Source organism: Sturnira hondurensis, unplaced genomic scaffold (assembly GCF_014824575.4).
Source record: "Sturnira hondurensis isolate 20B ecotype Veracruz unplaced genomic scaffold, ASM1482457v3 Scaffold0012467, whole genome shotgun sequence".
NCBI lineage: Eukaryota > Metazoa > Chordata > Mammalia > Chiroptera > Phyllostomidae > Sturnira > Sturnira hondurensis.
In genome coordinates, this window is record NW_028085098.1 from 978,728 (window position 1) to 994,771 (window position 16,044).

General features: G+C 40.7%; 1 protein-coding gene and 1 pseudogene across 2 annotated transcripts in view; both read left to right on the top strand.

Annotated features, from left to right (window-relative positions):
* MYOM1 (myomesin 1) overlaps nt 1-16,044 on the top strand; it is a 154,821-nt gene that overhangs the window by 17,332 nt on the left and 121,445 nt on the right. Inside the window, exons 2-3 of one of the 2 annotated variants that reach the window (XM_037060703.1) lie at nt 345-395; nt 4,236-4,584. In XM_037060703.1, the coding sequence (XP_036916598.1) occupies nt 345-395; nt 4,236-4,584 (400 nt within the window). The remainder of the gene's footprint in view (nt 1-344; nt 396-4,235; nt 4,585-16,044) is intronic. The other variant, XM_037060704.1, reaches the window with a different exon arrangement.
* LOC118997056 (sorcin-like) lies at nt 13,606-14,239 on the top strand (annotated as a pseudogene).

A 16,044-nucleotide genomic window follows, 5' to 3' on the forward strand; every position in this document is an offset into this window, starting at 1 on the left:
ATCCAGTGATAAAGTGATGTTGAAAATAACTCCTCTAGCCAAATATAAATCCCACATTTGGTTTAAGCAGGCCAGACCCATTGATTGGCATTAATACAATGACGTTACTGAGGCAGCTCCCAGCCAGTGCCTCTCTCTTCCTCGCCGTTTAGGACTACCCTCTGCATATGCTGCTATATTTATCTGCCTCCTTTGCCATAAAAGGCTGGCTGTGTGGCTCTGACATTCTACTGCCTGACCACACGCATTATTTTTGAACTGGCCCCAGGGTCCTTCCTGCCTTTAGCCCTGCCTCTTAACTTTTTCTTGGATTTAACCTCCGTGGGTGTTTATCTTTCATCCAGCTCCACAGCCACATCGGAACATTTCCACCATCATCACTCTTTTGGAAACTGGTAAGTGTGACATTGAGACAGAAGAATGCACTTGATATTTTACGCGCTTAACAGCACTATGGTGTGTGTGGTTTCTTTCTTCTAAGCTCAGCAGTTTTCTCAAAGAGATGCCAGAATAGCAGAGAAATAGGAAAGTGGAGCCTCTGGGAAGGAAGACAAGAGCAACAGAGTGCCAGTTGTTGCTGGCACAGCTATTCTCCCAGCTCACTGTATTCCTTTTAAATTAAGCTACCATTCCTGGAACTATACGGAAATAATAACTGTCTCAGATGGAACTGGAAGTGTGAATTAGGTACTCTTTCCAAGCTGTAAGTCAGTGGTTTGGTTGAAATCCGGAATGGATTAGGTGTCAGGAATTCATGTGCTTTCAATCCTCCGTATGCTTACAATAGTCCCTGAGTACAAATTAGACCAAAAGGAGGTGAGTTGACTCTGAGGTCCCTAGTGTCTAATTCGGTGATTTTGCTCGGACAATGCCATGCGGGTAGATGTGGGAGTGCATTAGGATGTTTCTAACCTGAAAATGGTTAGGTGGTATCTCAGAGCAACATAGATCCCCACATAGTGATCCTGAAGTTCCCACTTTCTGTGAATAATTTTTACCAGCTTTTGGCCTCTAATGCCTGTACAAAAGCATCATGTCAGGATTAATATTTCTTCCTAAGTTCCCAAATTATTTTCCAGCAGAAAATGCAGGTATTAGAGGAAAAGAAGACAACCAAACCATCTTCTTCCCCACCCACCCACATACTCTAGCTGTCATACGTTGGGAATAATCCTCATTTACCTCAAGAGGAGGCAGTTGTACCTTCGTTCTAGAGGTCAGAGCTATTCACTTAAAGCCAAACCTGTTTACTTGTAATTCATTACCTTTATACTTAGAATATTAAGTATTGTTAAAATTGGATATACTGGAAGAAAATAGAAATACAGTAGAGTAGAAAATAGAAATGAGACAGGATATTTAAAGATTTTATTTTGTGAAAATAATAGCATTTTAAGTCATTTGAGTTGTGAATTTAGCTTATAACATAATACATAGGGTTATTCTTAATGTATTTGAACTCATTCAAATGACATTTGCCATGTTTCAATGTAGTATGTATCATGACAGAAACTTACCTAACATCTTTACAACTGCCAAACATAATATACTTTTCTATTAGTATATTCTAGTCCTTTTGTTTTATCAAAATTAATGTAATAATTATTCATTACACATGATAATTCTGTATATTTTAGGACATAAAACAGCAATCTATTTAAGGGTTGAAGCAAAGCTGCTTGCTGGTGGCTATTTCTTTCCTCTTGAGAATTGTGATGTAGACTGATATCTTCCATGAACCCTAAGATAAATATTTCTAGAGTGAAGTTTGCTGGACTTTCTTCTCTAGGGAATACATGCTGACTTTTAAAATAGTTTAAATAAAAAGATAGCTTTAAGCTGGACAAAAACATGGCAAATTTAGAAGGATTCACTTCTCATGTAGAACTTAAAAAGACTTGAAAAAATGACTGCCTCACAACAATTTCACTTGTAAAATTTAAAAATAACATTTCAGAACATGCACCATAGCATTAAAAAGTGAGGTAGGGGCTCCATAAAACCATTACTTCATCCAGGGTTGTCAGTGTGGCCGATAGGCTTCTGCCAGTGGATACGTTATTCAAGAAAGCTAATGCAGTGTGAAGTGTCTCCTCCCTATTCTAAGCAAAGAAATCTTTGACTTAGAGCAGAACTGTTAGCTCAATTACACAATGCAAATGATACACTGATCACTGACTTTCTTCCTTATGTTAGAGAATTAGAAACATTCATATTCTTTTTATTTAAAGATTTTATTTATTTTTAGACAGTGGGGAAGGGAGGGTGAGAGACAGGGAGAGAAACATCATTGTGTGGTTGCCTCTCACATGCCCCTCACTGGAGACCTGGCCCACAACTCAGGCATGTGCCCTGACTGGGAATTGAACCAGCGACCCTTTGGTGCCACCAAGGCACACCAGCCAGGTCAGAAACCTTCATATTCTTAATAGAGCAAATTTTTCTGTTCTGACACTATACCTTTTTGAAGTGTTTGTGAGATTTGATAGAGCTCATTTATAACATAAGCATACTCCAGAGTTCAGTCTTAGGACCTCCCTTTACACCTACTTTCACTCTAATCTTTGTTTTTGGGTGGGGAGGTGGGTTTATCCATAAACTGGTGAGTTTAATAGGTCTTCATCCTGTACCTTTACCCTCTCCGCCAAAACCACATACCTATCTTCTCATTTAACATCTTCACTAGGATGTCTAGTAGGTATCTCAAATGTAAAATGTCTTAAATCAGTCTCTTCTTCCACCCCAAACTGCTGTTTTCTTATACTCTTGCCCAACTCAGTTAATAGCAGCTGCAATCTTGTAATTAAGCAAAAACCTTAGAGTCACTTCTCACTCCTTTCTTTCTATCACACCCTAATCCAGTAATTTCAGCGGATGGTACTGGTTCCACTTTCAAAAAATGTGCAGTCTAATCACTTCCCACGCTGCTATCGCTACCATCTCTAGCCTAGACTGTTGCAATGGTCTTTACATTAACTTGTCAGTGATCCCATAACAAAGTGCCATAGTCTGGGTGGCTTCAACAACAGAAATTTACCTGACATTTCTGGAGGCTAGAAATCTGAGATCAAGGTGTGGCAGAGTTGTTTTTTTTCTGAGGCACCCCCGCCCCAGGGCTTGAAGATGGTTGTTTTCCTGTGCATCCTCACAAGAAGTACGTATCTGGGTCCTGATTTCCTCTTTACAGGGACAAGTCATGTTGGATTAGAACCTACCCTAATGACTTCGTTTTAACCTGGTTTCTTCTGTAAGACCCTATCTCCAGATACAGTCATATTCTGAAACATTGGCAGTAGGACTTCTACCTATGAATTTTGGGTAATACAAGTTAGCTCATGACAGCTCTCATTGGTCTCCTGACTTTTATTCTTGTCCCTCAACCGTCTATTCTTCAGCATCAGGGAGAGGGAGTCCCAGCTCAGAACCTTCTGCTGGCTTCCCCACCTCGCAGCATCACCTCCTACACCTTTCCCTGCAACTCATGCCTTCAGGTGGCCTCGCTGGCTTACCAGCTACTCCTGGAGTATAACAAGCATGCCTACACCCCAGTGCAATGGTTTAATACCTGGTACACTCTTCTCCCAGAGAGTCTCATGCTCAAATGTCACTTAACAGTGAAGCTGTTCAAAATTGCTTCCCATCCCCCTTTACTGCTTTATTTTTCTCCATAGCATTTAGCACATTCTAATATACCTTATCCTTTATTTATTTTCTCTATTGTCTATCTCCTGAAATACAGTATAAGTTTCTACATAAGGTTATCGGAACTGGGATTGTGTTTGTTTGGTTCATCTCTGTATTTCTTGTGCTGGAATAGTACCATGCTCATAGTAGGTCTCAGTCATTATTTATTGAATGAAAACCACATCGGCTCCATTGTTACCTGTTCTCCCAATGATGCCTCCATCAGAATAAAATGGTGGAAACTTAGAAAGAATTTTATGAAAGATCTGAGGAAAAGCACAACCGCTCGGGCAGGGAAACTTTGTGAAGAATATATACCTACAAGGGAGGGAGCGAAAGGGAAGGAAGGAGAAAGCTGCCCAAGGGCAGGCAGGAAGGGGCGCCCCTGGGCATGAAGTAGGAAGATGACTGAGTAACTGGTTAAACTCAATTTCATCTCATTTCCTTTACTCTCTCGAAAGCATAAGAGTATTAATTTACGCATCGGTTTCGATGACTTGTTCTGTGGGATTTGTTTCTTAATCCACTCAAACATTACTGTTTTCTTACAGCTTGCCTGGCTCCCAGAGGGCACATGATGTCTCTGCCGTTCTACCAGACCCTGCAGCAGCACTACGGCCGCAGCTACTACAACAAGGACCTTCACACCGCCACGAGCCAGTACCACGAGCAGGAGAAGAAAAGCTCTGCCATCTACACCCACGGCGCGGCGGCCTACAGCAGCCGCTCCTCGGCAGCGCACCGCCAGGAATCCCAGGCCTTCAGCCAGGCGGCGGCGGCCTCCTACCAGCACCAGGCGGCCTCCTACCAGCACCAGGCGGCCAGGGCCACCGAGTCCTCCTTCGCGTCGGCAGTCAGTCGGAAGGCCGCCTCAGCCTACGATTATGGCTACTCCCACGGGTATGTGAAAAGCAGCCTTGAACCTGAGGGCAGAGACAACCTTAGGGTAGTCTCTGTATACTCCTCCCACATCACGTCTTTTTTTCTTTTAAAATCTGGTATGCCCACATTTACAACAGGTGTGGAGCGGAGCACGCCGGTGTATTTGGGAGACCTGGGGCTTCCGCCTACCTGTTTCCCTTCATTCCGCCTCTTTTAAATTTTGCAAAGAGCTTCACAGTCATGTTGGGGAGTCTGGCTTGATTCTTAGGAACGAGATGGTTTGGCACAGGGCGCATTCGCAGCAGCAGACCCAGAAAATACCGTGCCAACACTCACAGCAGATTTCCTGGCTTTCAGAATGTTTTACTTAGATGAGAAGACAGTAGAGAATTTAAAATTCACAGGTCACAGGAGTCAAAACTACAGCAAAGATATGTTCTTTTTTTTTCAGTATCTGAAAGACAATATTAAAATGCAGAACTGTTATTCAAACAGCAGATATTTTCTTGAGCTGGAGCATTTTATTAAAACGCGCCCTATCTCACTCAGTCAACCTAAGAATACAAGAAACAAATCTGGAGACCCACAAAATTAGACTTATTAGCCCGTTGCAATGAGGAAACAAGGTTGAGGAAAGAGAGAGTAACTATAGGATTCTACAAAGAGTGGAATTTAGATGCAAGTCTGTTCTGCAAAGTGAGCCCAGAGTGCTGTTTTTATTTATTTATTCATCTGTTTGGGGGGGAACAGTAAGCTGAGGTAAGTGTGGGCTGTCCTCTTAAGAAAACCCTTGTGTGGAACTCAGCTCCTGGGCTGGGGATCAAGCTACTTTTCTGTGTCAATAGCTCCTGAGACCTTTCAGGCAAGAGTCCCACTCTTACTGATAGAATTCCAAACAGCAACCTTACTGATAGACTTTTACATTAGAGAAGAAAGCTCCTCGGTGGGTCTGTAGTCACTCGAGGAAGGGGGCTACCGTGACGCTTTGTAGCAGCAGTGTCCCCAGGAGAAATGTTTCCTGTGATTTTGCAGTTGGCTTCTCTGTCTGTTGTTCCAGCCTGCTGAGCAGGTCCAAGCTAATTTTCATTTTCTAGGTCCAAGCTAATTTTCATTTTTTTCGATACTCAGAAAGAAATGTTTCATGGGGATTCAGTGTGTGGTTTTATTAAAAATCTGTCTATAGTCCTCAGAAAGAATTGCTGAATTTCAACACGTAAAAGTTTCTGGCTATGTGGTAAATAACCACCTGTTGCCTTGAATTCTCTCCAAAGCATCTGACATAGGTCACATTTTTTTGTTATAAACATAATAACATGTTATGTCTTACAATATTTGAGCCCACAAAATAGCTACTAGGACATCTGGAAAGGGCATTTATTTCTGGGACTTTAAAAGGTTACTGAGGAAATAACACAGTGGTGTGTATGAACAGAAGTGAGGAAGGTTTCTGAAGGCAGAGTCCTGATTTCCTGCGGGAGTAAGTGGCACCTGACTATGGCTGTCCTTTCATGGGCTCCGACAGCGACCTTCTGGGAGCCTCTGCTATGTGCAGTAACAGAGCCAGAGTCCGATGGGGTTTACCTGAAGTGTGTGATGTCAACATTCTGAGATTCCATTTAAAATGGAACAAGATCATTTTGCAATCTCACTTTCATGAGTCATATTCTGCCACTGGGTATTCACTAGGACCTTGAATTGGCTGCAGATGTGGAAATATTGTCACTGAGTGAAATTCATTTCTTTTAGCACTTGCTTCAAGTGAACTGCCTCTCAAAGGAAAGTCCGGAGGAATTCACACCATGTGTATGTGATAGCATCATTTTGAACTCCTGAGCAATGTTCCACAGATTCGTTTAATAACCCCATGGGGAAAGCAGCTGTCTTATAAGAAAGGGGGTTGTATTTTAAGTATTCACTTTCCCGGACTATCTGTGCTGAGTCTATAGGAGATAGGTATTTTTATCATCACCCCATGTTAGTGTAACTCCTTCTGTTCTGATTTCATTTTCCGTGCTGTAGAATCTACAGTGTTAATGAATTTGTACTTTTGACTTCTTTATTTCTTCAGTTCTATTGCTAAATTTCATATTAAAATTATTTTAATTTTACACAAGTCCTTCTTTTAGCCACATGTTCAATTATAATGTATATTTATTTGTAATCTGATCTGATACACCTACCATACATTAGTAATTGAACTTTTGGAAATTTTAATGCTTTTTTAGAAAACATTTGCTCTATATAATCTTTGAAAGGCTTAGTCATTTTAGCTGTAAAGAGCCTCACATAATACACTTTCTATAATGTATTATGGAACTGTAATTATTTTTCTATAGTCAACCTCACATCTTCTTTCTTCCTGCTAGGTATATATTTATGTATGTAGGTATTTATTAACAGTTTGCTATGTTTGCACAACTCAAACTTCTTGGTAAAAACATGTGGACCTATAAACAAGAAAGGGAAGAAAACGCTTACCTAATTCTGGGAATATTTTAGTCTTTTTTTAATTAGACCTAGAGTTAACAGGTGCACCTTCGAACATTTCAAAACCCTCTTCATGCCTATAGGTCCTATTTTAGCTTTTCCCAAGTGGGGCAACTTTTTCCTGCCAAAGGAAGGATCTCTCTCTGGATGGTCAACAGTGTTGTCAATTGAATGAACCCTCTAGGGCTGGAACTGCACTTCTGTGGAGTATATGTAAGCACAGGGTGTGATCTAATTTTAGCCTCTGCTTTGTAGTTAGATGTCTAGTGTTAACGTGGAAACTATGGAGATCTATGTTGTGCTCAGGAGCTGGCGGACCTCAGTCTTAAGAACAATGGCTCACTCGGCGTCAGTGTGGCTATAGCACTAATCACTTACCAATTGCATTTTGAGCCAAGGGTTATAAAATAAGTTCTGGAGGCTTCTTCTAAATGCCTGTATTATTAGTCACAATGAGGAAAAAAACTAAAGTAAAGAAAATAATTCAGGAAAACAAAATAACACAAAATTACTGTATTATGCTAGCAATCCACGAATACTATCAGGAATTGAAAGAGAGATGGCGCTCATGACCACTTGCAAACATCAGGCAGAGGTTCTTAACCTCCGTTCTTAAAGAGGTTTCAACAGTCTTGGATGATCTGAAGTTATGTGAAAAATTATACACAGATGAGAGGTTTTTTTTCTGAGAAGGGCTGGAGCTTTCATCCAATTCTCAGGGAACTTTTACGAGTCAACAATGGTCAGAACCCCTGCACTAGAAAGTCTACATATGTACCAGACAGCCCAGTGTGCGACCCGAGAATTCCTTTTGTAGTGCCAATCCTATAAGGATTTAAGATGAAATAAGGCAGATGTTTACAGAAAATGTGCTATTATAGAAAACAAGTTACCTTCTGTTCTGTTGAGTAAGCTGGATCACACATTAAAATGGAAATAATAAAAGAAATATTTTGTTACATTTGATAAGTAAGAATGAATGACTTTATTTTTTTAAAATATTTTATTTATTTATTTATCTTTAGAGGGGAAGGAGAGAGGGAGAGAAACATCAATGTATGGTTGCCTTTTGTGCATCCTCTGCTGGGAGGTGGCCTGCAGGGAACCTGCCTGCAACCCAGGCATTTGCCCTGACTGGGAATCGAACCACGATCCTTTGGTTCTCAGGCCCGCGCTCAATCCACTGAGCTACACCAGCCAGGGCTAAGAATGAATGACTTTAAAAAGTCAGTGAACAACATAGGACAGTTCTTGGGTGATGGAGGGCTTTAGAGTTGTCTGAAGTCTCTGTGGTCATGGTAGACATTTAATCATCTGATTCTAAACAAACTAAAATTGAGCACATATGATGCAATTAACACAGCATTACATTGGCCCTGAGAAGTACTTACTTCAGAAAGAGGAAATTGTAGACCAAAAAGGTTAAATGACCTCTGTTACACTAAGAAGTAGTGAAACAGTGATTTGAACTACCCTCTCACAGAAGTTCCCCAACCCTTTTTTATAGGAATCCAAAGCCAGCTACGGTCAGCAACTCTCCTTGACCACACTGCCACCAGATTTTTCTTGAAGCATCAATACGTGGGTTTTTGTTGTGCTTCCTTGTATTTTCCCTTCTTCTGGAGAAGCCACTGAGCACCAAAATAACCAAGATTTAGAGCAAGGAACAATAGATGGACAGGAACAAACTCCAGGTCAAAAAGTCCTAGGGCATTCATGAATGCCAAGCTTGGAACCTTACAGGTTCTTTAACTTCTTACTTAGAACCAAACAGAGATTCACATGGGACTCTGGAAGATACCAGTTTGGGGATGAGAAAACTGGGACTTGGGTGACTTGCCCAGGAAAGTCTGCCTAACTTTAAATTGTGCCCCTTATCTACACTCATGTCAAGTTAATTGACTCCTCTGTTACTATCCTAACAATAACCTTTTTTGGAATTACTAGTGTTTGCAAAGAACATGGTAATGCTCAAACTAATTCTAAATTCAGATACAAGATACTAGTGCTAAAAATAGAGATCACTAAACACAGAAACCCCCACCTTTTATTGGTGGATCTGATTATAGGTCTGAGTGGGGTCTGAAAACTTGTTTCATCTCCCACTCCAAAGTAGTTGCAAAAGATATAACCAAAGAAATCTACTGCCTCTACATTTTTGTGTCTTGATCTCAGCGATTGGCATAGTTCGGTGTCCATTTTCTACATATCCATCTCCAGAGGTTATAATAGGAAATGAATAGCTTTTAGGATCAAATAGGCCCATGTAAACAGTGGTTCTCCCTTAGTCATAGTTTCACATTCTACAGTTTGTTACCCACAGTCAACCTTGGTCCCAAAATATTAAATAGAAAATTTCAGAAATAAACAATCCATCAGTTTTAAATTGTACACCTCTTGAATATGGCGATGAAACTTCACACTGCCCTGCACTGTCCTACCCAAAGTGTGCATCAGTCCTTTGTGTGTGTATCCACACTGTACACAGTAACTGCCTGTTAGTCACTTAGTAGATGTCTGGTTATCAGACTGACTCTCTTGGTACTGCAGTGTTTGTATTCAAGTAACCCTTATTTTACTTAATACTGTGAAGAGCAAGAGTAGTGATGCTGGCAAGTCACTATGCCAGGGAGAAGCCATAAAGTGCTTCCTTTAAGTGAAAAGGTATGTATATTTTAGAAAAAAAACAGTATACATAGGGTTTCCACTTGATATCGTAGAATATGTCTCCTTGGATAAGAGGGGACTACTGTACTTGCAGTTGGGCTTATGACTTTGAATAAGCTAATTAACCTCTCAGTTTCTTCATCCAACAAATGAGAAAAATGAATGTTCCTCAGGTTGGGAGGTCTTAAAGGTATAATCATCACTGTACTCAGTGTAATGGCTGTCATGCGGGAAACACTCAATGAGGTTTAGGTGTTGCTGTTTATTCCTTCAGTAAATATTTACCAACTGCCTCGTGTGTGCCACGTACTGCTCTAGGTGCTCAGAATAAATTACTGCTCAAAACTGACAAAGATTCGTGTGCTTACGGGGCATATATTCTAGCACATAGACATAAGCCATAAACAATAAATGTAATTCTAAAAAGATATTAAGTTGTATATTATGCTAGAAGGTAATAAATGTCACAAAAGCAATAGAATTAGCGTAGGATAAGAGATATCAGGAATGTGGGGTGGGGTGCAGGCTGCAATTTTCAACAGGGAGGTCAGGCCTCATTGAGAAGGAGATATCTGAGCAAAGACATGAAGTTGCTAAGGGAGTTCGCCATGAGCTTATCTGGGGGAAAGGTATGCTGGGTATCAGGAACAGCCACTGCAAGGCTGTTATTACAGCAAGAACAGCATTGAGGCCAGCAAAGGAGGGAATAGAAGGAAGAGATGTCAGAAGGCTAATGGACAGAGCAGGACCAATCATGTTGACATCTGTGCGCTGCTGTGAAGACTTTATTCTCAGTTAACGGGAGGAGCCATGGCAGAGTTTCGAGCAGGAGAGTGGCATGGTATGATTTAAGTTATTTCTGGATCTTTGTGGCTGTTGATTAGGGAACAGACTGTGGGGCATGAAAACGGCAGGAGAGCCAAGAGCTCTCCAAGAGCTCTCCATATCGCCAGGCAAGAGCTGGTGATATGCAGTAAGAAAGGATGTGGTGAGCAATGGTCATATTTTTGGATCTATTAATTTTTGCCAAATTCAAAACTCCACCAATTTTTCACAGACCTCTTAAGTTCTACTAAGTTCCCATGGAGTTTTGAGGCTGCAAAAAGATCCATGTCGATATTCTGTATACAGTGGATCTTTGGAGACTGTATCTAGCAGTATGATAACGATAAAACCATTTGTTTCTTCTTCATTCCCAAAGATTCCAATGAAGTACTTTGACCTATTGTTACTGCTTCTATGGTATTTAGAAAAACACGTGAAATAAGCATAGTTGTATGGAGATTGATCCATATGAGATTCAGGTGGCTAAATCTGAATTATGTAAAACTACTGAACCAATAGGCTGTTGTGGGAAATAAGTTTGCTTGAAAAGCCGCTATTATATCAAGGTTTTGTATTTCAGAGATAGTTTTATGGCCTCTTCTCTAAATAAAAGTATTATTATTATACATAAGTAATATATATATATATATATATATATATATATATAATCTCCATACTCAATATATATTATGTACTGGGTTAAAAATCAGTACAGCAGGTCTTCAAATAGCATCATTTCATTCAATGTTGTTTCATTATAACATGGATGAGGGAAAATTAATCAATTCTCAGCCAGAACCACAGTCTGTGTGGAGTTTGCACATTTTCCCCGTGTCTGAGTGGGTCTTCTCCAGGTACTCCAGTTTTACCCTACCTGCCAGAGATGTCTGTGTGAGCTGAACTGGTGTGTCTGTGCTGCTCTGGTCTGAGCGAGGGTGCGTGTGAGTGGCCCTGTGATGGGTGTCCTGTCCAAGGCGGGATCCTGCCCTGTACCCTGAGCTGCCAGGATAGTCAGGGAACACCCGTGACCCTGCTCGGGAATAAGCAAGTTGGAAAATCATTATCTTACTTGTTTTTGTTAATCTTTCTTAAATGTATGTTTCTTTCAATGTTTGATATTAGAAGTGTTTGGCTCTTTATTTAGAAGTTTGATGATGTTTTTGTGACTAAAAATATGCTGTAAGAACTTAAATCAATTGACCTGTGGTAAAAATTTATTTTGTTGTGTGCTATTTCACTTAAAGTTGTAGTGTCCAAGACCTGTTGACCTTGTTATATGAAGACTTACTGTACAGCATTCTGGGATTTGTCTTCCAGAATTTAAGTAAGAAAAAAAATGAGAATTAACATTAGTTCCTATACAGTAGGAGGAAGTCAAAGAAAAAATCTAATGAAAGCAGAAAGCCCATTAGTTCTTTTCTCATTTTTTACCTTTTCTTTTTTTTAAATTTTTTAAAATTTTAATTGTTGTTCAAGTACAGTTTTCTGTCTTTTACTTCCATCCCAGCCTACCCGCCCAGCCCTTCCCCTCCCATTTCCACAATCCCCCCTAGTTTTTGTCCATGTGTCTTTTATACTTGTTTCTGTAAACCCTTCCTCTTTCCACCAAACCATTAGTTCTTTAAAAGGAAGTTGAATTATGTTCTGAATCTCAATGATAAACCTTGAGTCCCAGGAGAGAGCTCTCACCATGCACCAATCTGCCACCACCTCACTGCTGTAATTGAGAAAGAACTGGGAATCTCACTTCCGGTAATACGAGTTTCATATAATCAGCAATTTGTAGATGCATAGAACTGTGGACTGTTAAAGTAGGAGGAGACCAAAACCTCCTCTAATTCAAGCCTTCCCTTTTACAGACGTTCTAACCTAGACCCAGAAAGATGTGATTTATTTTCTGCTTCCTGTGCTTTACTCACATTGAAAATATTATTTGTCTGGTTATTCTGCAGGTTAAATTCAAGTTTAAATGATACAAGATACCACCCAATGACAATGATCTTCCATGGGCAGATGGGTTATGCTGTGAGAAGGAAGGCATGCCCTTTAAGAGAGTAGGAATAGAATGAGTCAGCTGAAGGTAGAGGAGGAACAAGCTGTTACCTCCCTGAGCTTGGAGGTGAAATGTTGGCTCTGTGCTCTCGCAGCTCTGCACACAGTGGGGTGTGGCTGAGCTCCCCGCAGGGATCTCTGAATTCTGGAAGGCCAAGGGGTCCATTGCAACAGGCGTGACCTTTCCCACAGCAGCTTTTCTAGATGAGATGAGAAATCAGAAGCACTTCGAATGAGGAAGGTAACTTTCATAAAGTTAGGGACCGTCCCCAAAGTGGAGTGAGATGTGGGTTTCTAGGCTGCTTTGTAAATAATAGGTCTAATCTTCATAAGCCCTGGACAATTTTTAGTCTGCAGACTTAGGCTCTGTAAGGCACAGGTGGCAGACACAAGGCCCGCAGGCCGAATCCAGCCCCTTCCACCTTGTTTTATCCGGCCTGGCACCTTGTTCCTACATGGGGGCAGCGCCGAGCTCCTTGCCCCTAGTTAAGGAGTAGTTACATTTACACAGTCCTAAAATGCCATTCGGCCCTTTGAAGGCAACCACAAGGCTGATGTCGCCCCCAGTGAAAACAAGTTTGACACCCCTGCATAAGGCATCTCCTTATACCATGGAGAATTGTCCTGCATAATATAATTTCTAAAAGATTATGGAGTAAACTCTTTTCACTCTGCTTAAAAATAGGTCATAATCCAGTCTCCTTAAAGATTAAAGAGTGGCATAGATAAGAACCATAAAAAAATTAAATCTCTCAATGCTTTACCCACCCACCCTCTCTAGAGCACATGACTGTTCTACATTCACGGTGAGCGGTGGTTCAGACCCTCATGGTATTTGCTTTTAGATCATGGCTGGGAATAGTTATTGAAAAGCACAATGTTACTTCTCAATAGAAATTGAAATAATACAAATGACAAATACAAGAAAAACTGGCGGCTCTATTTCTATTTACTTAGCTAAATTACAAAAAAACTAAAAATGAGATAGTTTTATGGCAAAAGACTGAAATGGATTGGGGAATAAAAAACAAGTCTGCACCATGCTATCCCAGGCAGCCTGGCACGAGTGGCCGTACGACCCAGGCAGGTTTGGAGGGGCTCCCTGAGGGCCTACATTTCCCAAACGAACTCAGGATCCAGTGTATGGTTGCTTTGCTGCAGTGGCTGGACAATATGGACAAATAGATGCTGATGAATTGCAGAGATGCCTGACACAGTCAGGTATTGCTGGAGGCTGTAAACCTTTTAACCTGGAGACTTGTCTGCTTATGGTTTCAATGTTGGATAGAGACCTGTCAGGCACAATAGGCTTCAGTGAATTTAAAGAACTTTGGTCTGTACTGAATAGCTGGAGACAACATTTCATCAGGTTTGACAGCAATAGTGTAGAATAGTGGATCCTCAAGAATTGTAGAAGGCCCTGACAACAATGGGATTTTGGTTGAGTCTCCAGACTGAATTCAATTGCAAAATGATACAAGCACCATATAGCATTTACAGAAAGATCACCTTCATGATTACTACGTCACCTGCTGTGTCAAGCTGCTGAGCTCTAACAGATAGCTTTTGAAGATGGGATGCTCAGCAAGGTGCTGTGAATTTCTCATGTGATGACTTCATTCAGTGTGCCATGCATATTTAAATCAAGAGGAAGCTGTGTAAATGTAATCCACATTCCAGCTGGAGTTCTTTCTTGCTCTTACTCCGTGACTTCAGTAATGCATGTACAGTTGCATTGCCACTCTCCCTTAACAGCTGCTGTAAAGTTTTGTTACCATATTTACATCTGAAGTTTTTGTTTTCAGTTTATATATTAATTTTTTTGGAATTCTATTTTTAAAAAGATAAGTGTAGGGTAAATAATGCAAAAAATAAAAACAAATACCACAAGAGATGCTTATTTATTTTGACACTATACGTCTATAAATTTCAAGAGTGATGTTGGTCAAACTAAATTTATGCTTGTATCTTACAAGCAACTTTTCCTGTGTAGTGTGTTAGCAAAAGGTGGACTCTTTTCAGTCAACTACTTGTCCACTAACTTTGATGTTCTTCTGAAACCTACATAAGTGTGAAGACTAGGAAACCAGAGAATCAAAAATCAGGAGAGAGTGATGAGCCTGATAAGATGCCAATATCAAAGGATGAGCAGAGAAGAAAACTACTCTAACTCAAAAGTAGATCCAAAATAACTTTTCACAAAAGCCTAAAAGAAGTATGCTCTTTCAAGAGGGGAAAATGTGGTCAATTGAAAAGCTGATGTAAGAAAACAGAATGCAAACTTCAAGTGCTGGTTCCAGACTCTCCTGGAGGTTCTGGAGGTGAAAGAAATGGAGCTGCAGACCCCAGAAGCCCTGAGAGGCATGGCGGACTAAATGAGCAGTGACAACCAAAAAGGGCCATTCTCAAGAATCTGTCCCATAGTTCACTAAAACTGAAACTGCAAAAGACACTGGAGCTTGTGCTGCCTGTCACTTGCCAAACCCAATAAGCAGAGACAGATATTGAATCTTTTTTAAAAAAGATTTTATTGCCCTGGCTGGTGTAGCTCAGTGGACTGAACATGGGCCTGCAAACCAAAGGATCACAGTTAGATTCCCAGTCAGGGCACATGCCTGGGTTGCAGGCCAGTTCCCAGCAGGGGACTCACGAGAGGCAACCATACATTGATGTTTCTCTCCCTCTCTCCTTTCCTTCCCCTCTAAAGATAAATAAATAAATAATCATTTTAAAAGATTATTTATTTATTTTTATTAAATAAACATAAATTAAATTAAAAAATTATAAATAAATAAATAAAAGATTATTTATTTATTTTAACACAATCTTCTTTTAAAGATCAATGTGTGGTTGCCTCTCATATACCCCCTACTGGGGACCCAGCCTGCAATCCAGGCAGGTGCCCTGAGTGGGAATCCAACCAGTGACCCTTTGCTTTGCAGTCCAGTGTTCAATCCATTGAGCCACATCAGCCACTGTTCAGAGATTGAATATTTATGGGCGCTTTATTGAGATGGCTAGTGATCTAAGAAGACAGAAGGTTCCCACCTAAAAAAAACTGTCTTACATTTTCTTTCCAGGCCAATGTTTTTATAACAAGGAGTTTACAAGGTTGGTGAGGGGCTTTGAAATTCAGGAGAATTAGGTGAAAGAGACTGCAGCGTTCTTGTCCTGGGCAGTTAGCTATTCCCAGGGACCAGTGGTCATCTGTCTGTCCCTGGGACACGATGGCCCAGATGCCTCCACTTGTCTCTAGGCGGTCATCTTTAGCAGTGGCCCAGGAGGTCGGTAGTCTCTTCATGGGCCTGACAGGCCACTCTCCCTTAACAGCTGCCTTATCTCCCTTATCTGTAGTTTCTGAAACAATAGCTTTAACATATAGATTACTTACTAAGCTTAGAACTATTTACCTTAAACTAAAATTTTCCAACTCTTGTGTCCCCTCCC